Source organism: Panthera tigris, chromosome D1 (genome assembly GCF_018350195.1).
Source record: "Panthera tigris isolate Pti1 chromosome D1, P.tigris_Pti1_mat1.1, whole genome shotgun sequence".
NCBI lineage: Eukaryota > Metazoa > Chordata > Mammalia > Carnivora > Felidae > Panthera > Panthera tigris.
In genome coordinates this window covers 18,819,405-18,843,250 of record NC_056669.1, presented here as the reverse complement: position 1 = coordinate 18,843,250, position 23,846 = coordinate 18,819,405, and the positions used below count along the sequence as shown (strand labels likewise).

At 50.2% G+C, this 23,846-nt stretch overlaps 1 protein-coding gene across 1 annotated transcript in view; it reads right to left on the bottom strand.

The window, feature by feature from the left end:
- Positions 1–752: 752 nt before the first annotated feature.
- SORL1 (sortilin related receptor 1) overlaps positions 753–23,846 on the bottom strand; it is a 166,024-nt gene continuing 142,930 nt past the window's right edge. Inside the window, exons 36-48 of the mRNA XM_042959590.1 lie at positions 23,459–23,571; positions 23,128–23,232; positions 22,266–22,338; positions 19,170–19,252; positions 17,365–17,461; positions 14,780–14,964; positions 11,491–11,610; positions 10,222–10,386; positions 8,483–8,657; positions 7,388–7,494; positions 4,909–5,101; positions 2,086–2,298; positions 753–899 (exon numbers count right to left, since the gene is read on the bottom strand). Of these exons, the coding sequence (XP_042815524.1) occupies positions 832–899; positions 2,086–2,298; positions 4,909–5,101; positions 7,388–7,494; positions 8,483–8,657; positions 10,222–10,386; positions 11,491–11,610; positions 14,780–14,964; positions 17,365–17,461; positions 19,170–19,252; positions 22,266–22,338; positions 23,128–23,232; positions 23,459–23,571 (1,697 nt within the window). The 3' untranslated portion in view covers positions 753–831. The remainder of the gene's footprint in view (positions 900–2,085; positions 2,299–4,908; positions 5,102–7,387; positions 7,495–8,482; positions 8,658–10,221; positions 10,387–11,490; positions 11,611–14,779; positions 14,965–17,364; positions 17,462–19,169; positions 19,253–22,265; positions 22,339–23,127; positions 23,233–23,458; positions 23,572–23,846) is intronic.

The window sequence follows — 23,846 nt, the reverse complement described above, 5'->3', positions numbered from 1 at the left end:
TTTTTTTTTTTTTTTTTTTTTTTTTTTTTTTTTTTTTGCAAGGGCCATGACACCGGGGTGTAGTAAAGCAGGGTTAATCGTTTTGTAGCTGTGAAAGGCGCTATAGTAAGACTCCCTCAGTTAGCGTAAGAGAAGAAACTGCTGTCTGTTTGACTGACTGAAACGGAGCAATGACTCAATGCGCTCTCCTGCCAAATACCATCAGGTGACACACGAGTGACTAAAAATGGATTGCTTCCGACCCTACAAGGCGAGGGGTTCCTAACGGGCAGTGTTGGTGTCAGATGACCGCTAAAGCCTTGCCTTATACAGAGTCCCAATAAATTAACAAAGTAACAGGAAAGAACCTTCCCCTATAACACACACACTTGCATGTAAACTGAGTCTGAACGAAATTTAAAGTTTGAGCACACCTTCAAGGAGGAGGGAGGGATCCCACCCGTCACCCTCTCTTGAAGTGTTTCTATTAAATACATTTCTGTGTCTTAGAAAAATAAAAAGAAAGGCCAGTTTATTGAATCAAAATGATCTCACAGACTTAAAAGCATGCCCAGCAAGCACAGCCCTGTAAGACTACATTAATATGAAATTAAAGCAATTTGGTTACTAAAATCAACCTGGTTGGAAGTTCACAGTTGATGACTACAAAGTGTACTCATTCCTTTCTTTCCTTTTTTTTGTTTTTTTTTTTTTTTGTTTTTGTCTTTTGTTTTTGGCCCATATAAAAATAACATATTGCAACTCAAAGTGCATCTTTTTAAAATAAACCATCAACTATCTTTATCAAATAAAATATTTACACCATTTGGTTTCTAGTGAGGAAAAGCTCTTTCAGGCTATCACCATGGGGACGTCGTCTGAAAATCCAGTTATCATAGGAGCATCTTCGTCATCTTCCCCTAAAGGCAAAACAGTCGGTCCTTGGTAAGTTCCAGAGCACTTGCACCCAACCCCGACACCCACCCCTCCGCCCCAGCCTGGAAAATCGGTACCACGGCCCTCTAGGCACAGTGGTCTAAGCCGAAACCGAGCTCAGCTGACCCTTGACGCTCTTGGGTCACCTTCTCCCCGTCCACGGGTGACCAAGCTTATTTTAATGGTAGCTTGAACTTAACCAAAGAAAGAAAGGAAATCATTTAGGAAGGAGAACCTTATGACCTATCCAAAAGTCCAACGGGTGACTTAGGTTCCCTAATTGGGAGTTATCCACACCCTACAACAACACTGTGAGCTTCTTTATCCGTTTTCTCCTCTGAACCCACACTGCTCTGAGGCAAAGGACCTCAGAGGGGTTGAAGCTATCTGAGGGCAGCTTCCCAGACTAAAGGATGTCCCCTCGTGGCCCCCGGTACAATCCTGTACAACCAAGTCACGATCCGTCTTTAGTGATCACCGTGTGGTACCATTAACTTCTTTTGCCCCCAGTAACGGAAGCAAAGAACCCGCCCCATTCACGCAAAGCAGACCAAATACTTGTACTAAGCAAGACAGGAAACTGAGAAGAGGAGGGAGCAAAGCTAATATCAAATGATCAGTGATCGGGGAATATACAGATACCTTTATAAACAAAAAAATATTATAGCTGGTTTACAGGGAAAAAACTAGGTATGTAAAGTCACAGTCCACATGTCTGCGCTCGGGGACGACCCCAAAACACGCCTAACTTATTATATCAAGTGGTCCACTAGCTCTACGGCATTTCGTAATTATAATGAGCACGTAGACGTTTTAAAAGGTATTTCTTTCTTTCTTCCATACCACGTTATGGGTACGTAAAAAGCAGAATGACTGGGGAGGTGCCCCTAGCGATCGGAAAGGGGCACAGCCAGATGGAAAAGGCTTCTCTGGACGGAAGTCAGTTGGGAAGGCGTGACTCCTGATCTTGACCGGGCTCTTCAAGGACGCCGGACCTCCGGGTCCGGGAAGGATGGAGAGGGGTTGGGAATTCCTGAAAACCTGCTGACACCTCGGGGGTATCGAAAGCCCCGGGCCTATCGATCGACCCTTCCGTACTTCCTACTCAGGCCACCGGCTTGGAAGGGGTCTGCGTGGGGAGGAAGAGCCAGGGCACCCCGTCCCACTTACCCAGGTCGTCCCCGGAGGAGAAGATGGCCGAGCCCAGCCTGGAGCTGTAGTGGCTGTTGGCGAAAGCGGTAAAGCTGCTCCGCAGCCTCCGATGCTTCGTGTACAGGACGGCAAACCCCACCGCCAGGCTCAGCAGTATCAGGAACAGGATGGGTACCACCACGGCGGCCACATCCGTAGACCTGGCCGCCCGGGCCGCGGACGCACCCGCACCTGCCAACGTTAAGACAGCCACGCATGAGCCCCCTCCGCAAAGGCGGCAGAGCCGCCCGCCGAGAAAGCGGGGAGTTTGCCGAACGGTTACCCGAACCGCCTGCCCGGTGTGACGAGTTCCTGCCCGTGACGGCCGGCTGGGTCCCCACGCCGTGCCACGAGCCGAGAGACCACGGGCCTTGTGCATGCAAATACGGTAATTACGTTAGACTCCTAATCACTGCCTCGTTGTTGATTTAGATAATCTCCTGGAAGGGAGACCTTTGTTGGGGTAGCGACACTGATTTCGTTAGCGTTCTTACTTAAGACCACTCGCTGGCCTTACATAAGAGGATGTGAAATCAGACCAGTAATTAACGAGGTTGCAATTATTTCCCCCTACTTGGCACCGAAGTCACTCTGAACAGCAAATACCTGAGGCTCCGTCGAGTGATACAAACGAGATCCCTTAACTGCAACACTGACTTAACAGCTCATGAAGTTTTATGAGGTTTTTTTCCTTACTTAAATAAGAGAGAGAGAGAGAACCCTTCCATATACGTTTAACATTTTAACAATCCACTTGGCAAAGCCATTTAGGTGTCTGTAACCTAACAATGATGCCCACTTGCCACTATCTTCAACAAATTCTCCCTTTATGATGATGTATAGATAGATTTGTACCAATAGGGCCCGAGGGCAAAGCCATCCCCCTGCTGGGTTAGGGCCAGTCTTAAAAATCCCTGGGGAGGGGCCGCCTGTCGGTTAAGCGTCTGTCTTCGACTCAGGTCGTGATCTCACGGTTCGTGGGTTCAAGCCCCGTGTCGGGCTCCGTGCTGACAGCTCGGATTCTGGAGCCTACTTCGGATTCTGTGTCTCCCTCTCTCTGCCCCTCCCCTGCTCGTGCTCTGTCTCTTGCAAATAAACAAACATCAAAAAAAAAAAAATTTTTTTTTTTTTTTTTAATTCCTGGGGAAAGTCTGAGTGAGGCAGGAAAATGGAACTTGGGAGCCCGTTTTAGCTAAGGAAGCAAAGTGGACCTTCCCTGTCCTATGAAGAGTTGAGGCAGTTCCCTGGTTTGGGGCAAGGTGCTGTGGCACAGGCCTGTGCCTCAGAGGGAAGGCTCAGTAGCCACCCAGGGGTTCATCCCAACAAGGTGCTCAACCAGATGGGCCAGAGAACAGCCATTTCTTGCGAGCCTAATCTAACAACTCAAGACGCATGTCTTTACATTCTTTCGTTATTGACCTACGAGGAAAAGCCGTAGCAGAGTCTTACTTCGTATGTCCCAACGTAACCCCAGCTGTGAAGTGGTAAACTAGGGCAATGCTCTTGCCTGGAACGGTTAAGAGGAACCAGGGTGGCGGAGGAAACAAGAATGAGTGGGCCCTCACCTCCTCCACCCTGCTTCTGTGGTGGAAAATGGAGGCCTCACTGAGAGATTCTTTCTGCTGGACGATTTTGGTTTTATAAAGGCAACAGTTGTTTTCCCCCCAGAGTCTATTTCACAGTTGCTAATTGGTTTTGCTTAAAAAGGAGGCTCTATTTAGGAACTGCTAGGTTAACAAGACTTCTGTTGTGTGTTTTCTGTAAGACCTTCTCAGAACCTCTAATAGCGCTATGATTCTCCAAAGGGGACACGGTCTGCAAGGTCGTCCTCCCTCAGGGAGGTGCCTGGGAAACATGACATGACAGAACACACAACAACTCTAACGCAAGATTTTGGCTTAAGCATCAGCGAGCTCCTGGCTGGGAGTAAATGGAACTGAAAAGACCAGTGGCAAAACGTTGGCTGAAATGCTGGCCAAGCTACTACGACACAAGCAGCATTTCTGTACAAATGAAAGGTTCCTCTCCCCTGCCCCACCTCTGCCCTCGGCATGACCCAACATTGGTATCTGTGAGTGTTTATAAGACAAGATGCCAGGCCAAATTCAGGTTCTGATCTGGACTGGCGGCTAAGACGAAGGGGGAGGCTATACAATCGGTTACTCTATGGGAAGGAGATTAGCTACTGACTTGGAAGAATCCCAGGGAATATTAGCATACTAGAGGCTCTGAGAAGTCCTGCAAACAACAAGCAGTAGCACTCACACTAACCTAGTGTTTCCCAAGCAGAATCTCCTTTTTTTAACAAAACCTACTGCTAACCTATGCCCTTTCTAGGCTCTACATTCAGAATTTGGTCACACGGTAACTCCAGCTCCTCACCCCATGGCTGGCTCGGGAAATATTTGTTAAATAAATCAGTGCCTGATTACACGGATGCACAAATGACTTTTTTGAACTGAAAGAATATTTAAAAAAATTTTTTTAATGTTTATTTATTTTTGAGACAGAGAGAGACAGAGCGTGAACAGGGGAGGGGCAGAGAGAGAGGGAGACACAGAATCTGAAACGGGCTCCAGGCTCTGAGCCGTCAGCACAGAGCCCGACGCGGGGCTCGACCTCACGGACCGTGAGATCATGACCTGAGCCGAAGCCGGACGCTTAACCGACTGAGCCACCCGGGCGCCCCTGAAAGAATATTTTAAATGTGCGTAAGAAAGACACATATTCATCAGACCACGCCACATCCTTCATCTATTTCCCCAGAAGTGAAGATGGAAAGTGGCCACACGAGTGACTCACCAGACCCCAGTTCGTCATACAGCAGGACAGCAGGCTCCCCACAGATCTGGCTGCCAAAAAGGCATCTTGCTTGCACAGTGAAAGTGTAATTATGACCCAATTTCAGGTTGGAAATTTTAAAGAAAGTGTCAGTAGTATTCCCAAGGTAAGCTGAGATATTCATGGCTCCATCCAACATGTGTATCTCATAGCCCTGAAAACAAAGACACGAGAGATTGTGCAGGAAGTTAAGTAAGGAATCTGACAGATTCTATTACTGGTTCCAACTTTATGTGAGCTCCTTATTGCAGGCTTTTATAGATGCGAAAGCACTTTGGGTTTCTTACTAGATCTTTTTACGTTACCACTGAGATATTGGATTCAGAAAATGGCAATTTTCCCATCCCAAATAACTACCACGCCCACTTGTGAGCTGCAAAGTGGAAAAGTATAGCCCTAATGAAAGCCATTTTGATAAATATTTTGGTACACATTCAAAGTTCTGGTCAAGAGTCCACTCATCTCAAGCAATACGAAACGCAACAAAGAATCTGGACAATTCAGCAACAGTTTGCTGTAATGTAATGGGATTTGACTCATGATAAATCCGGGTCGTGGTGGGACTCCAGCAGCGGGGCTGGGAAAGTCAGGACATTTCTAGGGAGAACAGTGTGTGGGAACTTCCTTGTCAGCCCACAGCTCACTCCCCAGCTCCTCACTTTCTAGCTCTTCCAGGCTGATGGTGGCCCCAGACCAACTTGGCCTTGACCAGAAAGCACTTCAACATTAGGGTGGGGGCAGAACGGACTTCTGGACTTCTATGACAATCTCCCAATATTCCAGTCTCAAAGCTACCAACTCCCACCCCACCAGCACCAAAAAAAAAGACCTCCTCTCTTAGCTCTATCCACATATTGGGCCCCACTGCATACTCACGGACTCTTGGTCCCCATTCCATTGACCTGTCTATTCTCTGAACTCTAAGCCAGGGGGAGAGGAGAAGGATACGCTATATGCTTATGCCAGAACCCTCCACTGGGAGTCAAATACTGACCTGTCACCTCCACCTAAAAGCTGGGCCGTGAGGCGGACCACTGGCTGCCAAACTGGGGCTCCCAATACTGCCTACCTGGAATCCTGTCCCCCCATTCTTCTTTAGAAACTAGCATTGATTGCTTCTATCTAGCACGTATTTGCTGTCAAGAGCGTGCAACATACATAAAGGTGTAAAGAAAAACATCCAAATGATACAAACGTCGGTCATTCACTTAATTAACTATGAAACATCCTCTTCTTTTAGACACTAAAGTTATTTCCTCTTTCTTGCTATCAGAAATAAAACAAGGCCCTCAACAGGGCCTTGTACATAAATTCTTTATGCACATCGTTTCCTGAGAATAAAATCCCGAAAGAATTGCCGGGCCAAAGGATGCGAACGCTTTTTATTTCTGACATGTATCACCAAAGTGCCTTACAGAAAGGCTGAACCAATTTGTATTCCCAGCATGCTAATCTCCCCAACTACGGCTCATTCTGGTAATACTCTTCCCCCTCCCCTGCCAAACTTAGCTGATTTAATGTTGAAAGGGTCCTATCTTTGTTGTTCAGATCACCAGTGAGATTGATCCTTTTTTCTTTTGCCCACTGCTGCTGGAGTTTTTACTGTGTTACCGGTACCTTTTCCAGAATCAGAATATTAGTCTTCTGAACTGCTTTGAAAGCTTTCTTTATATTTGAGTTTATTAACCACGCATCCGTCCCGGCGGGGAGAGTTGTGAGGGTTTTCAAATTTTACTCTAGCTTTGCTTCTGGCATTACAGGGTGACCATTTACAACCCCAGCGCCCTTTACCGACGCTGTGCCGCGAAAGAGCCACAGTGGATTTGTCGTGTCTCTGTTCAGCTCGTGCTTTGCTGACAACGGGGACAAGCCAGGTCCGCTCAAGAACCTGTCCACCCTTGGGTGACAGATTGGCAGATCTACTCGCCCTCCTCCTCCCTCCTATCTCCTGTTGCGAATATAGTCATGGGTCTGCCAGTGACAAAACAAAACAAAACAAAACAAAACAAAACAAAACAAAAGTCTTTTCTGTATGTTGACGGACTATCTGCAGGTACTTCTTGTTCCTTCGGACATCACCGGAAAGAAACCGCGATGCCACGGCACGGATGTAGCTCAGTCCCCGGCACTGAAGCCACGGCCCTGCTCCGGGACTGTCAGAAGGCACAGGGAGGGCTTGGCCCATTCCCCTGTCTTGCGGGGGGAAAACAAGTTCAGGAATGAAAGGTGCTTAGTGCAGGGCTCTCTTGAACGGGCAGGATAAACCTCTGAGTAATTAGCGAGCCCACAGAAAATGGCCCTTTTGTTCTCAAGTTCGCTCCCGTGCCCTTTTCTTTCTCTCTCCCCCTGTTGACGCGCCAGCGGGCTGGTAACGAGCCCATCTCTAAAGCTGCATTTCAATTAGACCCCCGAAGTCATTGTGGAGGAGGGAGGAACTCACCCTGCTTTCATTGAAATGCTTTTCCTTCAAAGCTAGACTCTTCCAAAACAGAAGGACGTGGTCGTTTTCTGTTATGATTTTTAAGGCATCAGGTGCGGACAATGAAACTGAAAATTAAAGATTCAGCAGGATGCGGTTAGTGGCTATGTATTGGAATCGCTGTTCTCTCTGGTCAGAGGGAGATTAAATAACGCCAACTTGAGAGGCTAGGTCAAGGAAGAAACGGAACCCATGTGTTGCTTAGTACAGAGCCTCACACAAGGTAGACGCTCCCTAAGTGGCATCTCTCTTGTTGCCGTTATAATACCTTTGGCCAAATCTGGATAGCACCTGCTCTAGCGGCCCTCAGAGCCACAGATGGCCGAAAACAAATTGGGTCGGGGAGAGAGGGAGGGGGTGGGATGGACCCCGGTTCCAGAGCCTTCCTGGACTTCTGCTCTGGTTGCAGTCTGCTTTCCTGTCTCCCCGGTCCCGCCCCAAGACCTGAGGAGCCTGACTGCTCAGTGAGGGGCCAGGGGCTGTACCCGACAAGAGGGCCCTGGAGTGACACTGGAGTCAGGCCCTGACCCGCTGCTCACACCGCCAGCCTAGTGGGGCCTCTGTCGCGGACATCCTGACACCGTCTGCTGCCAGCCAGGGACCTGAGCTCGTGACCTGCTTTCTGAACCAGAGTCTGACGGCTGAGCCAGCTCTGGAGTGGCAGCAAGCCCCCTTTAATACGCTGCCCAATTCTTGGCCTCCCTCCTTGGCCGCGAGAAACCACTGTGATTTCGGCCTAGGTTCCCATCCTCGGCTTTCGTGGCAAAGACTGTTTCACTTCCTACCTCTTTGGGGCATTCCTGCCCTTGGCCCCTACAAATGTCGAAACCAGCTAGGCAGAAGGAGAGCGAAAGCGATGCAGGACACGGAGAACGACAGCCGTCCCCCCGGGCCACCACCCTGTAGCCCAGGCCCTGGAACCCTGCCCTGCCCGCCAGGCGTGGATACCGACACTTCCCGTGCGGTTCCTGAGAGATGTTGTGTTTCTACAGGTTTCCTAGCAGCCCCGGGGGCACCTTGCTGCGCGAGAGGGCTCCTCATCGCTCTCCTGTTTACCTGTGGTGATTTTTATACTGGAATCTTTGCTCATGTTCCCCAGTTGGACAATGACGTGGTACTTTCCTCCAGGTTCCAACTTGTTAAGGGTGTACTCCACGGTACTGTTGCGGGATCTTATTTTGTAGCTTCTATCGCTCTTCCTTATTAGATCTTTAACCGCAATTGCATACAACTAGAACAAGAAAGAGAGACCTTAAGGGTAATCAGAAACTCGGCATTTTTTAACTCTTGGCGATTCGATGGCGGATGACAGGACATAAGCGCATCAGTGGCTGCGACCCAGAGCGACGATGTTTTGAGCCCCACAGTCTGACTCTGCTCTTTGGAAAGCCTTTCGGGGTGGCCAGGTCCAAATCTGGAACAAGTATTTGTTCCCAGAACTGTGCACAGAATTATCAATTCAACCCGAAAAACAAGCCTAGGGAAAGTTACATTTATTGTGGCATCAGCAAATAGGTTGCAACAGGCAAGAAAAGTCCAAATGGAGTGTTCAGAGCATCTCCTCAGCTGTGATAGTTTCGGGATGTTGTCAGAGGAGATAAAAGGACAAAACGCTCTGCTTATTCTCTCCCCCACATTGCTTCTTATATATAGGGAGGCAAGAGGAAAAGACAGGGCCATGTGGTAAGTGCAGGAGATTCCATCACCAGGAAGAAGCTGAGAGTCAAGGAAAGCCTTAGCAACAGAGCATCTAAAACCATCCACCCCAGGGGCGCTCAGTGGGTTAAGTGTCCGACTTCGACTCAGGTCAAGATCTCACGGTTTGTGAGTTTGAGCCCCACGTCTGTGCTGACAGCTCGGAGCCTGGAGCGTGCTTCGGATTCTGTGTCTCCCTCTCTGTCCCTCCCCCACTTATGCGCCCTCTCTCTCTCTCTCTCAAAAGTAAATAAGGGGTGTCTGAGTGGCTCAGTTGGTTGAGGGTCCATACGACTTTGGCTCAGATCATGATCTCATGGTCCGTGAGTTCGAGCCCCACATCGGCTCTGTGCTGACAAGTCACAGCTGGAGGCTGCTTTGGATTCTGTGTCTCCCCCTCTCTCTGCCCCTCCCCACTTGTGCTCTTTCTCTCTCTCTCAACAATAAACAAACATTAAAAAAAATTTTTTTTAATAAATAAAACATTTTTTAAAAATTAAAAAAATAAATAAATAAAACCACCCACCCCTGGGATGACGGAGAGGGCAGCCTGGAGCAAAGGAAAACAGAAGCTGTTTTTCACAATTAATGCCTCTTCTTTTAGACCAGGGGCCAGCAAACTTTTTTTTAAAGGTTCAGATACAAAGTACATTTAGGCTTTGAAGGCCAAATGGGTCTCTACCAGAACTATTCAACTCCGCCACGTGTCACATGAAAGCAGCCACAGGGAAGATGTACACGAACGGTTAAGAGTTTGGTTCTAATAAACTGTATTTATAAAAGCAGGCAACGACCTGGATTCGGCCTGCAGGGATTTGTCTGCCAACCCTGCTTCAGAGGATCAGGGGAGGGAAGGGGAGAAGTCAGAGAAGAAAGAGGGACCAACCAATATGGCAGCTGGAAATCATGGAGAAGCAACGATTAAGAAGAGGCACCTGCAAGGACCCCCATCTTTGGCCGGACAGAAACGGGGGGAGAGACCTCCTGCTGAGCTCCCGCCACCAGGGCTGGCTTTCCTGGTCCCATCACAGGACCCCCTCTCCGCTCCCAAACCATGCCAAGAGCACACGCATGGCCGGCCGAATGCCCGGCCTGCTCACCAGGTCCTGGTCAGGAGAATCATACGGGGATTCCCACTTGATGACAGCCGAGGTTTTGCCGGTGCGAACCACATGCAGGTGACGAGGTGGGAGCCTGTTGTCGGGGATCATCCTTACCACAACGTAGTCGGAGGACGGCCCTAGGTAGGGCACCACCACCCGGACCTGAAACAAACACCCATGGATGCACGCAGTCCGCGCTAAGACTTTTTTTTTTTCCCTCCCCCACAAAACAGTGACACACGTACCCAATTACGATTCAATCATTGCAAAAGAAGACACAGAATGTAAAAGAACTCCCCACCCATCCCAGATCTCTAATCCATTTTCCCAGAAGTATCGCTGGAAATGGTCTTAGGTGCTTCCTTCCCGGTGTCCCGTGCACACGTTAAGCGCAGATCTACACACGTGTGCCTCCTACACATGCGTGCCTACGTGCGTGTGCGTCTAGGTAGCCTCTTCTTAATTTTTTTATACAAATGAGAAAATACTACATGGCTCGTTAGGCTCTTCGCTTCTTGCCATTAATAAGAGCCCAGAGGGGCGCCTGGGTGGCTCAGTCGGCTAAGCAGCTGACTTCGGCTCAGGTCACGATCTCGCGGTCCGTGAGTTCGAGCCCCGCGTCGGGCTCTGTACTGACAGCTCAGAGCCTGGAGCCTGTTTCAGACTCTGTGTCTCCCTCTCTCTCTGCCCCTCCCCTGTTCATGCTCTGTCTCTCTCTGTCTCAAAAATAAATAAACGTTAAAAAAAATTAAAAAAAAAAAAAAATAAGAGCCCAGAGATGTCTCCCCCTCGGTACGGGGCTCTCTGTCTTTTGAAGGGTTGCCCTGTAGTTCATTGCAAGGATCAGCCACGCTCTTCTTAACCAGCCTTGGCAGCCACGCGTTTCAAACCTTCTGCTGTCACCAGCAAGAGCGCACCAGACACCTTTCTCCAGAGATCTTGGCACACACGTGCAGACAGGTACGTGGGCTACGTTCCTAGAAGAGGAGTCGGACAGAGCGGGGTGTGTCTGTTCCTGTTGTGACCCATCTGCCAAGTTCGCGATGCCCCCACCAGGGAACGGCGGTGGGTTAAGGGGCCATTCGTTCTGTTTTTCAAGCAGGAACTTGATGCTGCCACAGAAGAGGAACTACCCTCTCCTCACACGCTCAGATCCTGGAGTCCCGCGTCCGGCTCCCCAGGTCTCGGTCTGAGCGAGGCGCCCAGGATCTAAGCCATCCTTAAAGAACAGAAAGTCCTCTGGACCCCCTGGTACGGGAACCTTACCAGAAACAAATACTGCTCATCCCTCCTGACAATGACGGTTTTGTTGTGGAGTGAAGTAGTCAAGCTCTTCGGACGGCGATACAGGTCAAGGAAGGATGTAGCGTAGAAAATGCCATAAACCTGGCCAAGAGGATGGAAGAGGACATCAGCTCGGTGGCCAGTGACTTCATTCTCTTGAAATCCCTAGTTTATGCCCTGCTGCAGGGGAGCTTAGGAGAGAAAAGTCTTCATGTAGCATGTATTTCGTCGGCATTTACAGAGAAGGCGCCCTGGGGCTGGCAGCGAACCCACGGCCACCCAGATGAACACGGCGGGTGCTCTCTGTCCTCCAAGAGCTCGTTTTTTTTTTTTTTTTTTTTTTTTTTTTGAGGAAGGAGGAGCAGAGAAGAAAAACAGACACGATTATAAATGACAAGCTGCCAGTACAGAACAGGGGATGCTACAGGGAGCGACTGCACAAGGAGCCGTGGAGAAGGGGGCGGTGGGTCCCAGAGAGCAGGGGGCATGCTACCTGAAAAGCAGGGATGGGAGAGGGGAGCTGAGCGGAAGTGCTGATTGGGGAGGAAGCGAGTGCATTTGTAGGGGGAGGTGAGGAGGGAAGGCAGCAGGGCGGACATGGGGCGCTGCCCAGAACACACCCATTCTTCGTCTCCCCCTTAGGAGAATCCTGGTTCTTAGTGAGAATTGCCACCTGGAAGAAAATCTGCACTTCCCACCTCCCCGGAAGCTGGGAGGCCAGGTGACAAAGTTCTGGCCAATGAACTTGAAGCAGAGATGTCACGTGGGGCCTGAGTGACGGGCTCGTTAACATAGGGGGAGGAGCCCTTCTTTCAGCTCTCCTCCCGCCTGGAACACAGATGACGGTGTGGCTCCAGCCCTCCAGGCCCTTGAGGTGACCTTGAAAATGGATGCCACGGGCAGCCTGGGTCCCGGATCAAACCGCGCCGCTCCTGTACAAACCCAGGCTCGCCGAAGGACTCCACCTTCCCTGTAAAAGCCACTGTCACTTTCAGGCCTGTGATATGCAGCCACTCTGAACCCCGGCTGAACCCCTTTAAACTGGGAGTTTAAAGCAGGGACGGGGGATTTGATGGGCTTGGGGTAGGCGATGGCCTCTGTGGGGGTTATAATGGGGAAGGGGCAGTAAAGTGCCGAGGAAGCTTTCTTTGTCAGGCAGCATGAAAGCACGCATGGGCAGGTAAGATGGGGGCTTGAAGAGAGCTGTACAAGTCTGGAGAGGAGGTGGGGCCGGAGGGCACGGCCCAGGGACGTGCGCGGGGACTTCCGAGGCCCAGAGAGCTGTGCATTTTCTCGAAGCTGCTCAGCAGCCAGGGCCAGAGAGGGGAAAGCATACAGGGAAGGGGAAGGGAAGCCCCAAGGGGGTGATACACTGGTAGGAGGTGAGGAAAGAAAGAATTGGGGGACTCCAGGGAGTCAGAAGCAAAGCAAAAGGAGCAGAACAGGAAAAGGAAGGTGCTCAAAGCGTAAGACGGGAATGGGGGTGGGGACCTCCAGCCTCAGAAGCAGGCCTGGTTTCCACAGGACAGGCCCGTGGCTGCTGGGGATGGGACGGCGTGGGGCGGCTCCGGCCAGGGGCCAAGAGAGGGCTCCAAGAGCCAAGGAGGCCAGGGTGTAAGAAGGGCCCCAGATATGGACAGCAGCTGTGCAGTTCCCACGGTGGAGAGGGCAACCGTGGGTGACGAACTCGCGTCCTCAGTGGACTGAAGTCGGGAAGAAGCGGAGAGCTTCCAACAGGTGGTTTCACTGGCCTTCTCGCCCTCGGAAAGCTACGCAGAGCAAGGACGAGGCAGAGCAAGGCTACTTCTCGGAGTCCACGTGTAATCAGAGACCCTGAGGTCAAGTAACGACTCAAGGTGCCATACACCAGGCCCCGCGCTGCGAACACGCTTGGGTGCGGCAAGGTGGCCGTGGCCTTGGCTGGGTATGCAAGCGAGAAAGGCCCTTTGTGCAGAGAGTCTACTTCGAGGAGAAGGGGGGGGTCCCGGGCGTGGCTCTGGGCGTCTCATCTCTGCCCCCGCCTCAGAATCGGGCTCTGGAGCGACAAAAGAGCAGAAGCTGTCACACAGGTCTGAGCCAGACCTGAGCTTGCTTTACAGCTTCAATTCTGGCCAGCCTCCTCACCCCTCTGGGCCTCAGTTTCCTCACTGGTAAACTGAGAACACTGACCCCAGGGAGCTGATGAAAGGATCAAGTGGGAGAAGGAAAAAGGGTTCTCGGCGTGTCTTACTTCCCCTTCCTTCAAGGCCGACCTTACAATTACGTGCAAACCTTGGTTCATTCCCCATCGCTCAGTCCCGCTCCAGATGCACACTGGAGATGCCCTCAGAGGACAAGACTCAGGCTTCCATGCTCACCAGTCACGGTGAGGACTAAGTCTCGCCTACAGATTTAGTTCTACGGGCTTCTCCCTTTTGCAAACTCAGAAACCCTTCAAGGAGCTTACAGACTAGTTAGGGAGATAAATAATGCACGGAAAATGTCAACGAGGATAAAGCGGTACCTAATGAGACAGGTCTCTGAATGGCACCAACTATACATTTCTCCGGAGTTCGTACGGGAAAAGCATCAAGTAGAAGACAGTGGGATTGGACTGCAGACCAGAAGGACAGAAGGACTCCAGGAGGAGAAAGAGCATAAGCCAAGGTACAGACGCAGGAGGGGGTGAAAATGTGCCAAGAACCTTGGGAAGACCCACCTAAAAGCAAAGGGGAGGTATGGGGATTGAAAGCCACATTCAAAAAGGAAGCACAAATCTGATCATAGTGAGTCAAAATGCATACATAATGATAAAAAAAAAAAAAAGACCTATGTAACGTGCAGCAGGGACACTGGGATGAAGGGGGAGGGGGGAGGCACATGTGGGAGGAGCAGCCCCGGGGGCTGGGGCGCGGCGGGGGGGGGGGGGGGTCACATAGGTGGGGAGGAGTTGGAGGGTCTTGTTAGTGCTGCTAACGTGTCACCACGCCCATGAGCCAAGGTGGGTCCCCCATGACAGGAACATGACCCCCTCTTGAAACTCACAGTCTATTCGACAGGAAAGAGCATGCACATTTTCTCTCGGATGCCAGGCGAAGGTGTGGAAAGGGATGCTGGGGCTGGGACGGCAGGTGCCTCTAGAAGGTAATCCAGAACTGACCAAGAGAGCGGTCCGTGTTTGGGTGAGAAACGAGGAAGTGGTAACAGAGGAGAAAGCCCTCGGGCTGCTGCCTAGCCTCACATCAGGGCAGGGTCCATACTGACTCTGCAAAGGTCACCCTGGCTGACTTACCACGTTCCTGGGGCCAGTCCAGGTGCATTCCACTGCAGTCTGATTGACGGCCTTGGCTTTGAGGCTAGGAGCAGGTGGGCGGACTCCTTTGGTCATGACATGCTCGAACGCCAGAGGGCTATCCCCTAAATCAGTCTTGGCCCAGGCAGAAATCTCATAAGACGTATGAGCGGTCAGATTGGTAACTGAAAACAGGGACAAGAAGACGTCAGGAGGGAGCTGGAGGTATCAGTCAAGAATCTGTGTCTTGACAAACCAAGAAAGAGACGCTTGACTACAGAGAACATACCTACATCCCCAGAGGGGAGGTAGGGGGGTGCTGGGTGAAACAGGTGACGGGGATTAAGAGCACACTTATTGTCGTAAGCACTGCGTAACGCACAGAAGTGCTGAATCACCATATTGTACGCCTGAAACTAATATAACACTGGATGTTAATGATACTGGAACTAAAATTAAAAATTTCATCAAAAAAAAAAAAGAATTTGTTACTTGCTATACAACAACCTATTTTTTAAGCGTTTTTAAAAAAAATCTCTACCCAGTGTGGGGCTCAAACTCATGACCCTGAGATCAAGAGTCATATGCTGTGCCGACTGAGCCAGCCAGGTGCCCCGATACCCTATTTTTTTAAGGCAATCTCTCGGTTTAAGTGAGCCCCACATAGTGTAGGATTTTCATCGTTTTGCAAGTTCATCCCAGCGTTAGTTACTGATGACTCCTACAAATAACACACTTGCACGGGCGCTAGGTAGTTTCTTTAAAGCTGACCATCCGAGGGGTGCCCGGGTGGCTCAGTCGGTTGAGCGTCTGACTTCAGCCCAGGTCATGATCTCGTGGTCGGTGGGTTCGGGCCCCACGTCGGGCCCTGTGCTGACAGCGTGGAGCCTGGAGCCTGCTTCAGATTCTGTCTCCCTCTCTCTCTGCCCCTCCCCTGCTCATGTGTCATCTCTCTCTCAAAAATATCTCCCTCTCTCTCCGCCCCTCCTCTGCTCATGCGCTCTCAAAAATAGACATTTAAAGAAATTTTTTAAAAAAGTTGTTTCCGAGAATATTTAATGAGACTAGAAAATTCCTACAACTTTACGTTAAGTGGAAAGGGCAGGATATAAAACTACAGCTGCCCCTTGAACAACACAGGTTTGATCCTGCATGAGCCCACCTGTACATGGGTTTTTTATTTTTATTTTTTAAAATATTTTTATTTATTTTTGAGAGAGAGAGACAGAGGCAGAGACAGAGCACGAGTGCAGGGAGGGACCGAGAGAGAGGGAGACAGAATCCGAAGCAGGCTCCAGGCTCTGAGCTGTCAGCCCAGAGCCCGACGCGGGGCTCGAACTCATGAACCGTGAGATCATGACCTGAGCCGAAGTCGGACGCTTAACCGACTGAGCCATCCAGGTGCCCCTGTACATGGGTTTTTTATAATCTGGTACTATAAATGTATGTTGGCTCTTCCCTATGATTTTCTTAAGAACACTTTTTTTCTAGCTTACTTTATTGTAGGAACACAGTAGATAACAGATAACGACATACAAAATGTGTTAATTCACTGTTCATGTTATTGGCAAGACTCCTGGTTGACAGCAGGCTGTTAGTAGTTAAGTTTTAGGGGAGTCAAAAGTTATATGCAGATTTTCAACTGGGTCAGTGCCCTCTAACCCCTGACTGTTCAGGGTCAACTGTATTCAAACGAAGTCCATTTCCTTGTTTGTAAGACAGAAAAGAACAACTACACTTACAGCAGCTACTATTCCAAGGATTCAAAAATAAAACGCTTAAAAAAAAAAAACGTTCGGCAGGGTGCCTCGCATCTAGCTAGCCCTAATATATTTCAGGCAAGACAATTACTGTTTCTGATTCTGCCAATTTCTATCGGTGTGACACTGAGACAATGAGATCATAGCCTCAGAAATCAGAAAGTTGCAGGTTCTAAAGCTGCCACCTTCCGAGGGAACTACTTTATCTCTGAACCTTGGGTTCTCACCCATGAAACGAGCATACCCCATAGATTTATTACTGGGGTTGTATAAAATGCCTAGGTTACAAAGAACGCCTAGGTAAATGCCTGTGCACAGTAGGTGCACACGTATAAGAGGGACTGGGGTACCTCCTTCCCTCCTCCCTTAGCTCAGGTCGCTTGTCCATCCATTCAACAAACGTGCACTGAATACCAACTATGCACCACGCCCTGTGGACCTCGCATTAGCAAAGCAGGAGTGAACCACGCCAGAGAAGAGGTGCAGGTAACTCACTCCCAGAACTTTCTTTTGGAGCTAAAAAATCATCGGTAGAGGGTTAATCTAGCTTCTTTCCAGTTTTTCCTCTTTGAAGCCTCCAACTTCCATTAAGAGCCAACAGAAGAGCCACCAAGCTAGAGAAGGAGACTGACGAGCCAAGCGGACCACCTTCCCCCCCCCCCCCCGAAGCAGGCGTCAGTTACAGTCTCTTCACTCTGCCCACCCAGAACAGCAGGCAGGGGAGAGCCTCCCTTTCCAGGCGGCCCCCACACAAACTCTGCCACCAAGAAATATCCATCTCCTTTCTCCTCCCTGCTCACGTGCCAACTAGCTCCAAGGTGTTACCTTTGTGCGACAAGATGTTCCCCCGGAAGTTCAAAGTTATCTTCTCTTGTTTGTGGGTGTCAAATGCCCAGAAGAGGTTCACCACATAGCCATTCACCTGCCGAGAACGAAGAAACAGGTTAGAGGAACAGTACACAGTCGAGGGAGCACAGCAAACGCAAAAGGCACCCCTTGACGATGGCTGCTTTCGGCATCTCCTTTCTTACAGCAGACAGGTTGTTTCTTTTGATCTTTAGGCTGGTTCCAAGTGTGCGATCACTGAATATTTAGTTACCTGGCCCCTAGTTCTAAAACCAGGGGCGCCTGGGTGTCGCAGTCGGTTAAGCATAAGACTTCGACGCAGGTCACGATCTCATGGTTCGTGAGTTCGAGCCCCACGTCGGGCCCTGTGCTGACGGCTCGGAGCCTGGAGCTTGCATGGGATTCTGTGTCTCCCTCTCTCTCTTCTCCTGCCCTGCTCACACTCTGTGTGTGTGTGTGTGTGTCTCTCTCTCTCAAAATTAGATAAACATTAAAAAAAAAGAGGGGGGGGGTGGGTGCCTGGGTGGCTGGGTCGGTAGAATGTCCGACTTTGGCTCAGGTCATGATCTCACAGTGAGTTCCAGCCCCGCGTCGGGCTCTGTGCTGACGGCTCGGAGCCTGGAGCCTGCTTCAGGTTCTGTGTCTCCCTCTCTCTCTGCCTCTCCCTGGCTCGGGCTCTGTCTCTCTCTCAAAAATGAATAAACATTTTAAAAAAAAAATCCCCCCCCAAAAAAATTTAAAAACAAACAGTAGACTATGTAGAATATAAAATATGGGCTTGATGAAATCAAAAACACTGTAGCAGAATAAAAGGACAAGAGCCAGTTCACAAAGGCAGAAAGAGGAAAAACTTTAAAGATAATTACGTTATGGTAATTAAGGATAAATCTCAGCTCAGGCGATCCTTGCAGTCAAGGCCAAGAGGTCGCTACAAAAGGGGCTCCCTTTGAGCTCTTCTTGTCTAACAGGAGCAAACCTATCCATGTATCAGGAAAGCCTACCTTTTCGAAGTCCTGAGCTCATAAAGGAATTTGATCTAAAGACCTTTAAATATGGGACACCAGCCAAAAAAACACGTGCAAGACCAAAAACTGTGATACAGACAGGGTTTATATAAAGGCCATTTCTTACACCAACGGTCTCTGAAGCCAAGGGCATGTGCCCCCAAACTGCAGTCCCATAATTGGCACAAGGGGCTCTGAAGGCTGTTTGTCCCACCACCGCTCCACGGACAGGGAGGGAAACGAGGCAAAACAGACAAGAACGCTACGGAAGGTGGACCTCAGCTTGGAAAACCACAGGCAGGCAGAGAACCCCGGTGGAGCCGGCTTTGCAGACAGGCCTCGCAGAGCGGACGGGGGCGCTGGAAGGGGAGGGGGCGCGGTGGCTACAAGGGGGCATGTTTCTAAGGCATCCGACTCTCTCTTCCCCTGTGGGAACCTCTGCATTAGTGCTTAGCACCAGGAAATCCAATAAAGCTGAAAATTACAGGGCATACATATTCTGTTAACACCAACTCTTTATTTGCATTGTAGCTGTGAACCATTTAATTATACGGTTTAAAAAAAAAAAAAAAAAGGAAAAAAAGGCACCGGGCTGAGGCAGAACAATTACGTGCAAAGACTCACGTTGTTCTTCGTCGGGGGAAGGAACCGACCTGGCTGTGGTATTTTGGGTTTACTGGATCGAATCCCTCGCTTTTCTTCATCTCATTTGGCCCATGCGGCACCAGCTCCATACAAAGGAGAGCCCCACCCGCCGCTGTTTGGAAATTCCAACGTTACCTTGACGTCACTATCCATGGTCAGGGTGAAGCTTAGAGAATTCTCACTGTAGCTGTCAATGCGGATATCTGGTGGTGGGATCACTGAAAACAAAAAGGAATTCAAAAAGAGAAAGCACGTGACGAAAAGTGAGGAAGGCAGGGCCGAACAGTTTTCAACTCAACAGACAAAGCGATCTTTTTAGTTGGGGAAGAAAGGGCATTTCTTGGGCTGCTTTCACTCGTCTCTTTTACCGCTGTCGTCCTGCAGCTGAGGTTGGGTCCACAGTTGCCCGGCGAACACGTAACCCTCTCGGCTCAGCCCGCTCTCCTGGCAATCAGGTGGAGCAGAAAAGTTCCACTGTGTAAATGCCCCCAAACAGCCCAGCGGCGGCCTGGTTCTGAAACGTGCGGGGATCACAGAAAGCTCCACCTTTATTGGCACTGAGGAGGTCTCAGCGGCCTCTTCAAAAGTTGAGAGCAGGCCAGATCGTAAGGCAGAAGTTGTAAATGCACGTGTGGCAAGATGCAAACCACGTGGCCTCTGGAGTCTGGCAAACCCGAGTTCAAGTTCCCGTTTTAGACGCTTAACGACTGTGTAACCGGAGGCAACTTACTTCCCTTCATACTAATGTTAACTCAACCAATGTGCCTTTTCTTTCCGTGTCCAGTAAAGTCCCGCCTCGGACAGAGGAAGGAACTAGTAAGTCACTGGCATTCTCAAAAAGGCCAGAGCCCAAGCTGAGAACTGGGGGCAGGGAGGGGTGTGTGTGAAAAGAAAGTGGCAGAGGGAAAAGAGCCCTCTCAGTGCAAGTGATGAGCACGGCGCTTGACGTTCAGAAGGCCCGTCCACAAGATGGCGGATGGTGCTCTGCCAGCCACAATCCAAAGGGCTTAGTGGGATAACTATTATCAGAAGACAGTATTTAAAAATTTTTTTTTTAACGTTTATTTATTTTTTGGGACAGAGAGAGACAGAGCATGAATGGGGGAGGGGCAGAGAGAGAGGAAGACACAGAATCGGAAGCAGGCTCCGGGCTCTGAGCCATCAGCCCAGAGCCCGACGCGGGGCTCGAACTCGCGGACCACGAGATCGTGAACCTGAGACGAAGTCGGACGCCCAACCGACTGAGCCACCCAGGCGCCCCCAGAAGACAGTATTTAAATGACAACTTGTATACTTGACTTTTTAGCACATGCGCCTCTGATACAGGCAAGGCAAGAGACACCTGAAGGAGAGGATAAGATTTGGTGGTAAAAGAGACGTACCAAAATCTGGAGGAGTCCCTCCAGATGATCAACCATGCAATGAGAGTCAGCATGAGGAAGAAAAAAGGATAGCAGGGCAGGAAGAAGAAAAGATAGGAGTTTCAGGCCGCCGACTCAGAGCAAAATAGTGTGGGTGCTGCTGTAAAGTCAACCTGAATTATAGTCGTGGTCACTGGGGAGAGGTCACAGTCCTTTCCGAAGCCCAGTTTCTTTAAGCTACAAAATGAGCTAGGAATACTTACAGGATCAGTAAGTTTTAAGGGAGATCAATTCATGTAAAAAGGAAGCAAGGTGCTTAGTACACAAGAAGTATACAATGTACTCAATCTCATGGACTCAATGAGAAACACTGTTGTTATTAACCCACCACATCCCATGATGAACGTGGTGCTTCTGGCTGACGCCACTGCGTCTGTCCTATGTGTTACATCACGAGGACACAGGATCACGGACCGAACGCAACACATACTTTCTGATTCAGCACAGCGTGACCTCCTGCACGTGCCTGAACCAAAACCTGTTATGAGCTGAGGCTCACCAACAAAATCACACAAAAGAAGTTTAAGACACTTTCCAAAGCAGGTGTGATTTGCGCTGAGAGAATTCAAGGCACATGTTTTATTGCTGACCTTCCAGGGTCCCTTCTTTTCGATACGTACGGCCAGCATGCCTTGATGGGTTTTGGAGAGGGAAATGACAACACAGCAAAAACCCTAGGGGAGTGTGAACTCAGTCCATTTTTTTCCAATTACCCAAGAGCACCCTGCTACAGAATGGCTGGCTTCACTAAGTTTGCCTTCCTCTTGCCCTGATCTCAATGAGCCCCAATTTTAAAGGCAACCAGATAGTGACTCTCCATAAACCACAGCCTGTTTCTCACTGGCGCAGGCTCAGGTTAAAGCCCCCCAGTCATGTCCCATAGGACGCTTCTGTCCAGAAACGAAAGCCGCGAGTGCCAAGGCTAAGATCAGGAAACCGCCGAGGAACATGAGGCTGTAATCCACCTCCCCCAAGTATGCCAGAAGCCTTCATTTTAATCGCTTTAATTCATTCCTTCCTCAATTATTTCAATGGCTCGCCCTCAACACCAGTGACACGAGGGCGGAGGAAACCAAGCCGGGCCCCCCTGCCCTCGCGAGGACACGTGCAAGCGGGACAGGGCAGCGGGAGTACGCGTCTCGGCCCAAGGGGAGCAGAGCAGCCCAGCGGCTAAAGGCACAGGCTTTGGAGCCAGGAGGATCAGGGTCTGCTCCCAGCTCTCTGCGATTTACTGACCACGTGGGAGGTGACTTCGCTTCTTTCTACTTCTTTATCTGTTCTTACATCCGTGACATGGGCTGATATATGCCGAGCAGCAGGTGCTCCCGAGTACCCGGCTCTTGGCGGGCAGTCAGCTATCACTAGGGTCAACTCTGGTGCTAGGAACTACCACCTACACACGGTTTGTCAGTGCCGCTGGGGAAGACACAAGGGTCAGCCTGGGGATCTTACAAACACCATAAATGGACACGGACAAAATCCTCTGTACCCTTGGCGAGAAGGAAGGAGTCCTTTGATTTTGGATATTGTGCATGAGTATAAGAGCTGGGCGCAACGGCCTTCAGAAATCCCTCTTGCACGTCTGCATCTTTAGAGATGCTCGGCTCAGGGGTAGGAGGACATTCAACAGGCACCCGAAGAAACTTTGTAGCTAAGGCAGTATGGAAACACCTGGAAATGTGTGCATGTTGGGCAGAAGGAGGATGCGTGAAGATTTCTCATCTACGCTTCTCCGTTTCCCAGTCATACTGTAAGTTATTTCCGAAGGGTTTCTCTGTCCTCTGAATCTGCGAACGCTGGAATCATTTACCTTTGCCTTTGACGGTGGTAATGGATTTAGAATCGCTCCAGTTTCCTACTCCACGGCTAGTCACCGCAGCCACCTTTTCAAATCAGAGTGTGAATTAGTAGAAGATAAAGGCAGTACACCATACAGCGAGGGTCCCCAGTGGGCTACGGGGCTGAGACCCTGGCAATGAGGGAGGCAAACATTCTACACAGAGGGATCCGGGACACTCAGAGGCCCCAGCATCTGAAACAAGGGGCTAATAAGAGGAAGCTGGGCAAAGGGGGTCGTGACAGTGCAGACATGACGGCATTCGTGTGGACTGACGGACGTCAAGGGCAGGGGTGGGGGGGTGCGTGTGCGCGTGGAGGCGTGGGGCCGTGCAGACACACAAATGAAAAAGGGTAATGGGGAAATGATCAGGGTCATGGAGTCGGTGTGCGCCCTTAAGTGTCCCAACAAACATGTTCTGCACAAAATCTCTCTCTTTTCTGCTAAAGGTATTAATAACATATTGCTTAAGATCCCTACGATATTGGCTTGTAAATGCCAGTGACCATAGCTCTGTACCACCCTGCAGCCAAGGATCAGCAGAAAGGTGGTAAGCGTAGACGTACGGGAGCTGAAACGCGAGCAGAAAATCGGGGTGAAAAGCAGGTAAAGCTGCATTTACCATAAATTCTTGGTTATCTGAGGGAAGTCTGATTTCAAGTTCTCTGTGGCACTGATTTAAGAGACTGAAAAAAATGATGCCTCCCCCCACCGCCACGCCCCCCCCCCCCCCCCCCCCAGCAAAGGGCTGGGTTTTTAGCAGACTATTTGTAAGTCGTTCATAAAGGCATGCTCTAAGGCCGCCTGGATGGCCGAACCGGGTGCTAACACTCACTCGGACAGTGTACGGAGTGTTAACCAGTAAATTCTTTATTTCCGTGAAGTTACTGGTAGCCCTCTGGGACGCCCACATCCTGGAAGCATTCCTGCTGTATTCCACCTGAAGCGAGAAGAAACAATTATCAGCAGGGTACCCAATGGTCTGGGACGTCCTGATACCTGACGAGGAGGCAGGAGGAGAGAGGGAGGTGATATGTAAAATCCTCTAACAGGTGGACCACTATTTACCAGGCTACCCCAAATCAAGTGCTCGGCACACAGAACACCCTGCTGTGCTGGCAGACCCAGAATCTCCTGTTCACACAGTCGCACGTGAAGATGCTTACAATGTACTCTCGAATGAGGCCATGCGTGTGGGCGGGAGGAATCCAGTGGGCCACAATCACGCCTTCCTCTTCCCTGTGGAGCGACAGCTGGAGATTGCGAGGGGCGTCTGGCACTAGAAGAGAGTCAAGGCAGGGTTAAAGCCCATCTGTGTGTTGGGTAAATGGGAGGAACTTCCCTGAGACTGACCACAAAGACCGGAAAGAATCTAGAGCCAGCACTGGCAAGAAGCCACCAGGAAAGGCCGTGAGCTTGGCCTTGGCATCGACAAACCTTTCCTCTCGTCTGGAATGTGAGGTGTGCTGTCCACACGTGAGATCACGGCTTCGTTGGTTGTGATGTAGGTGTGAGGCTCACAAGGGCTGCAGGACAGAATCACCTGCAGGCACT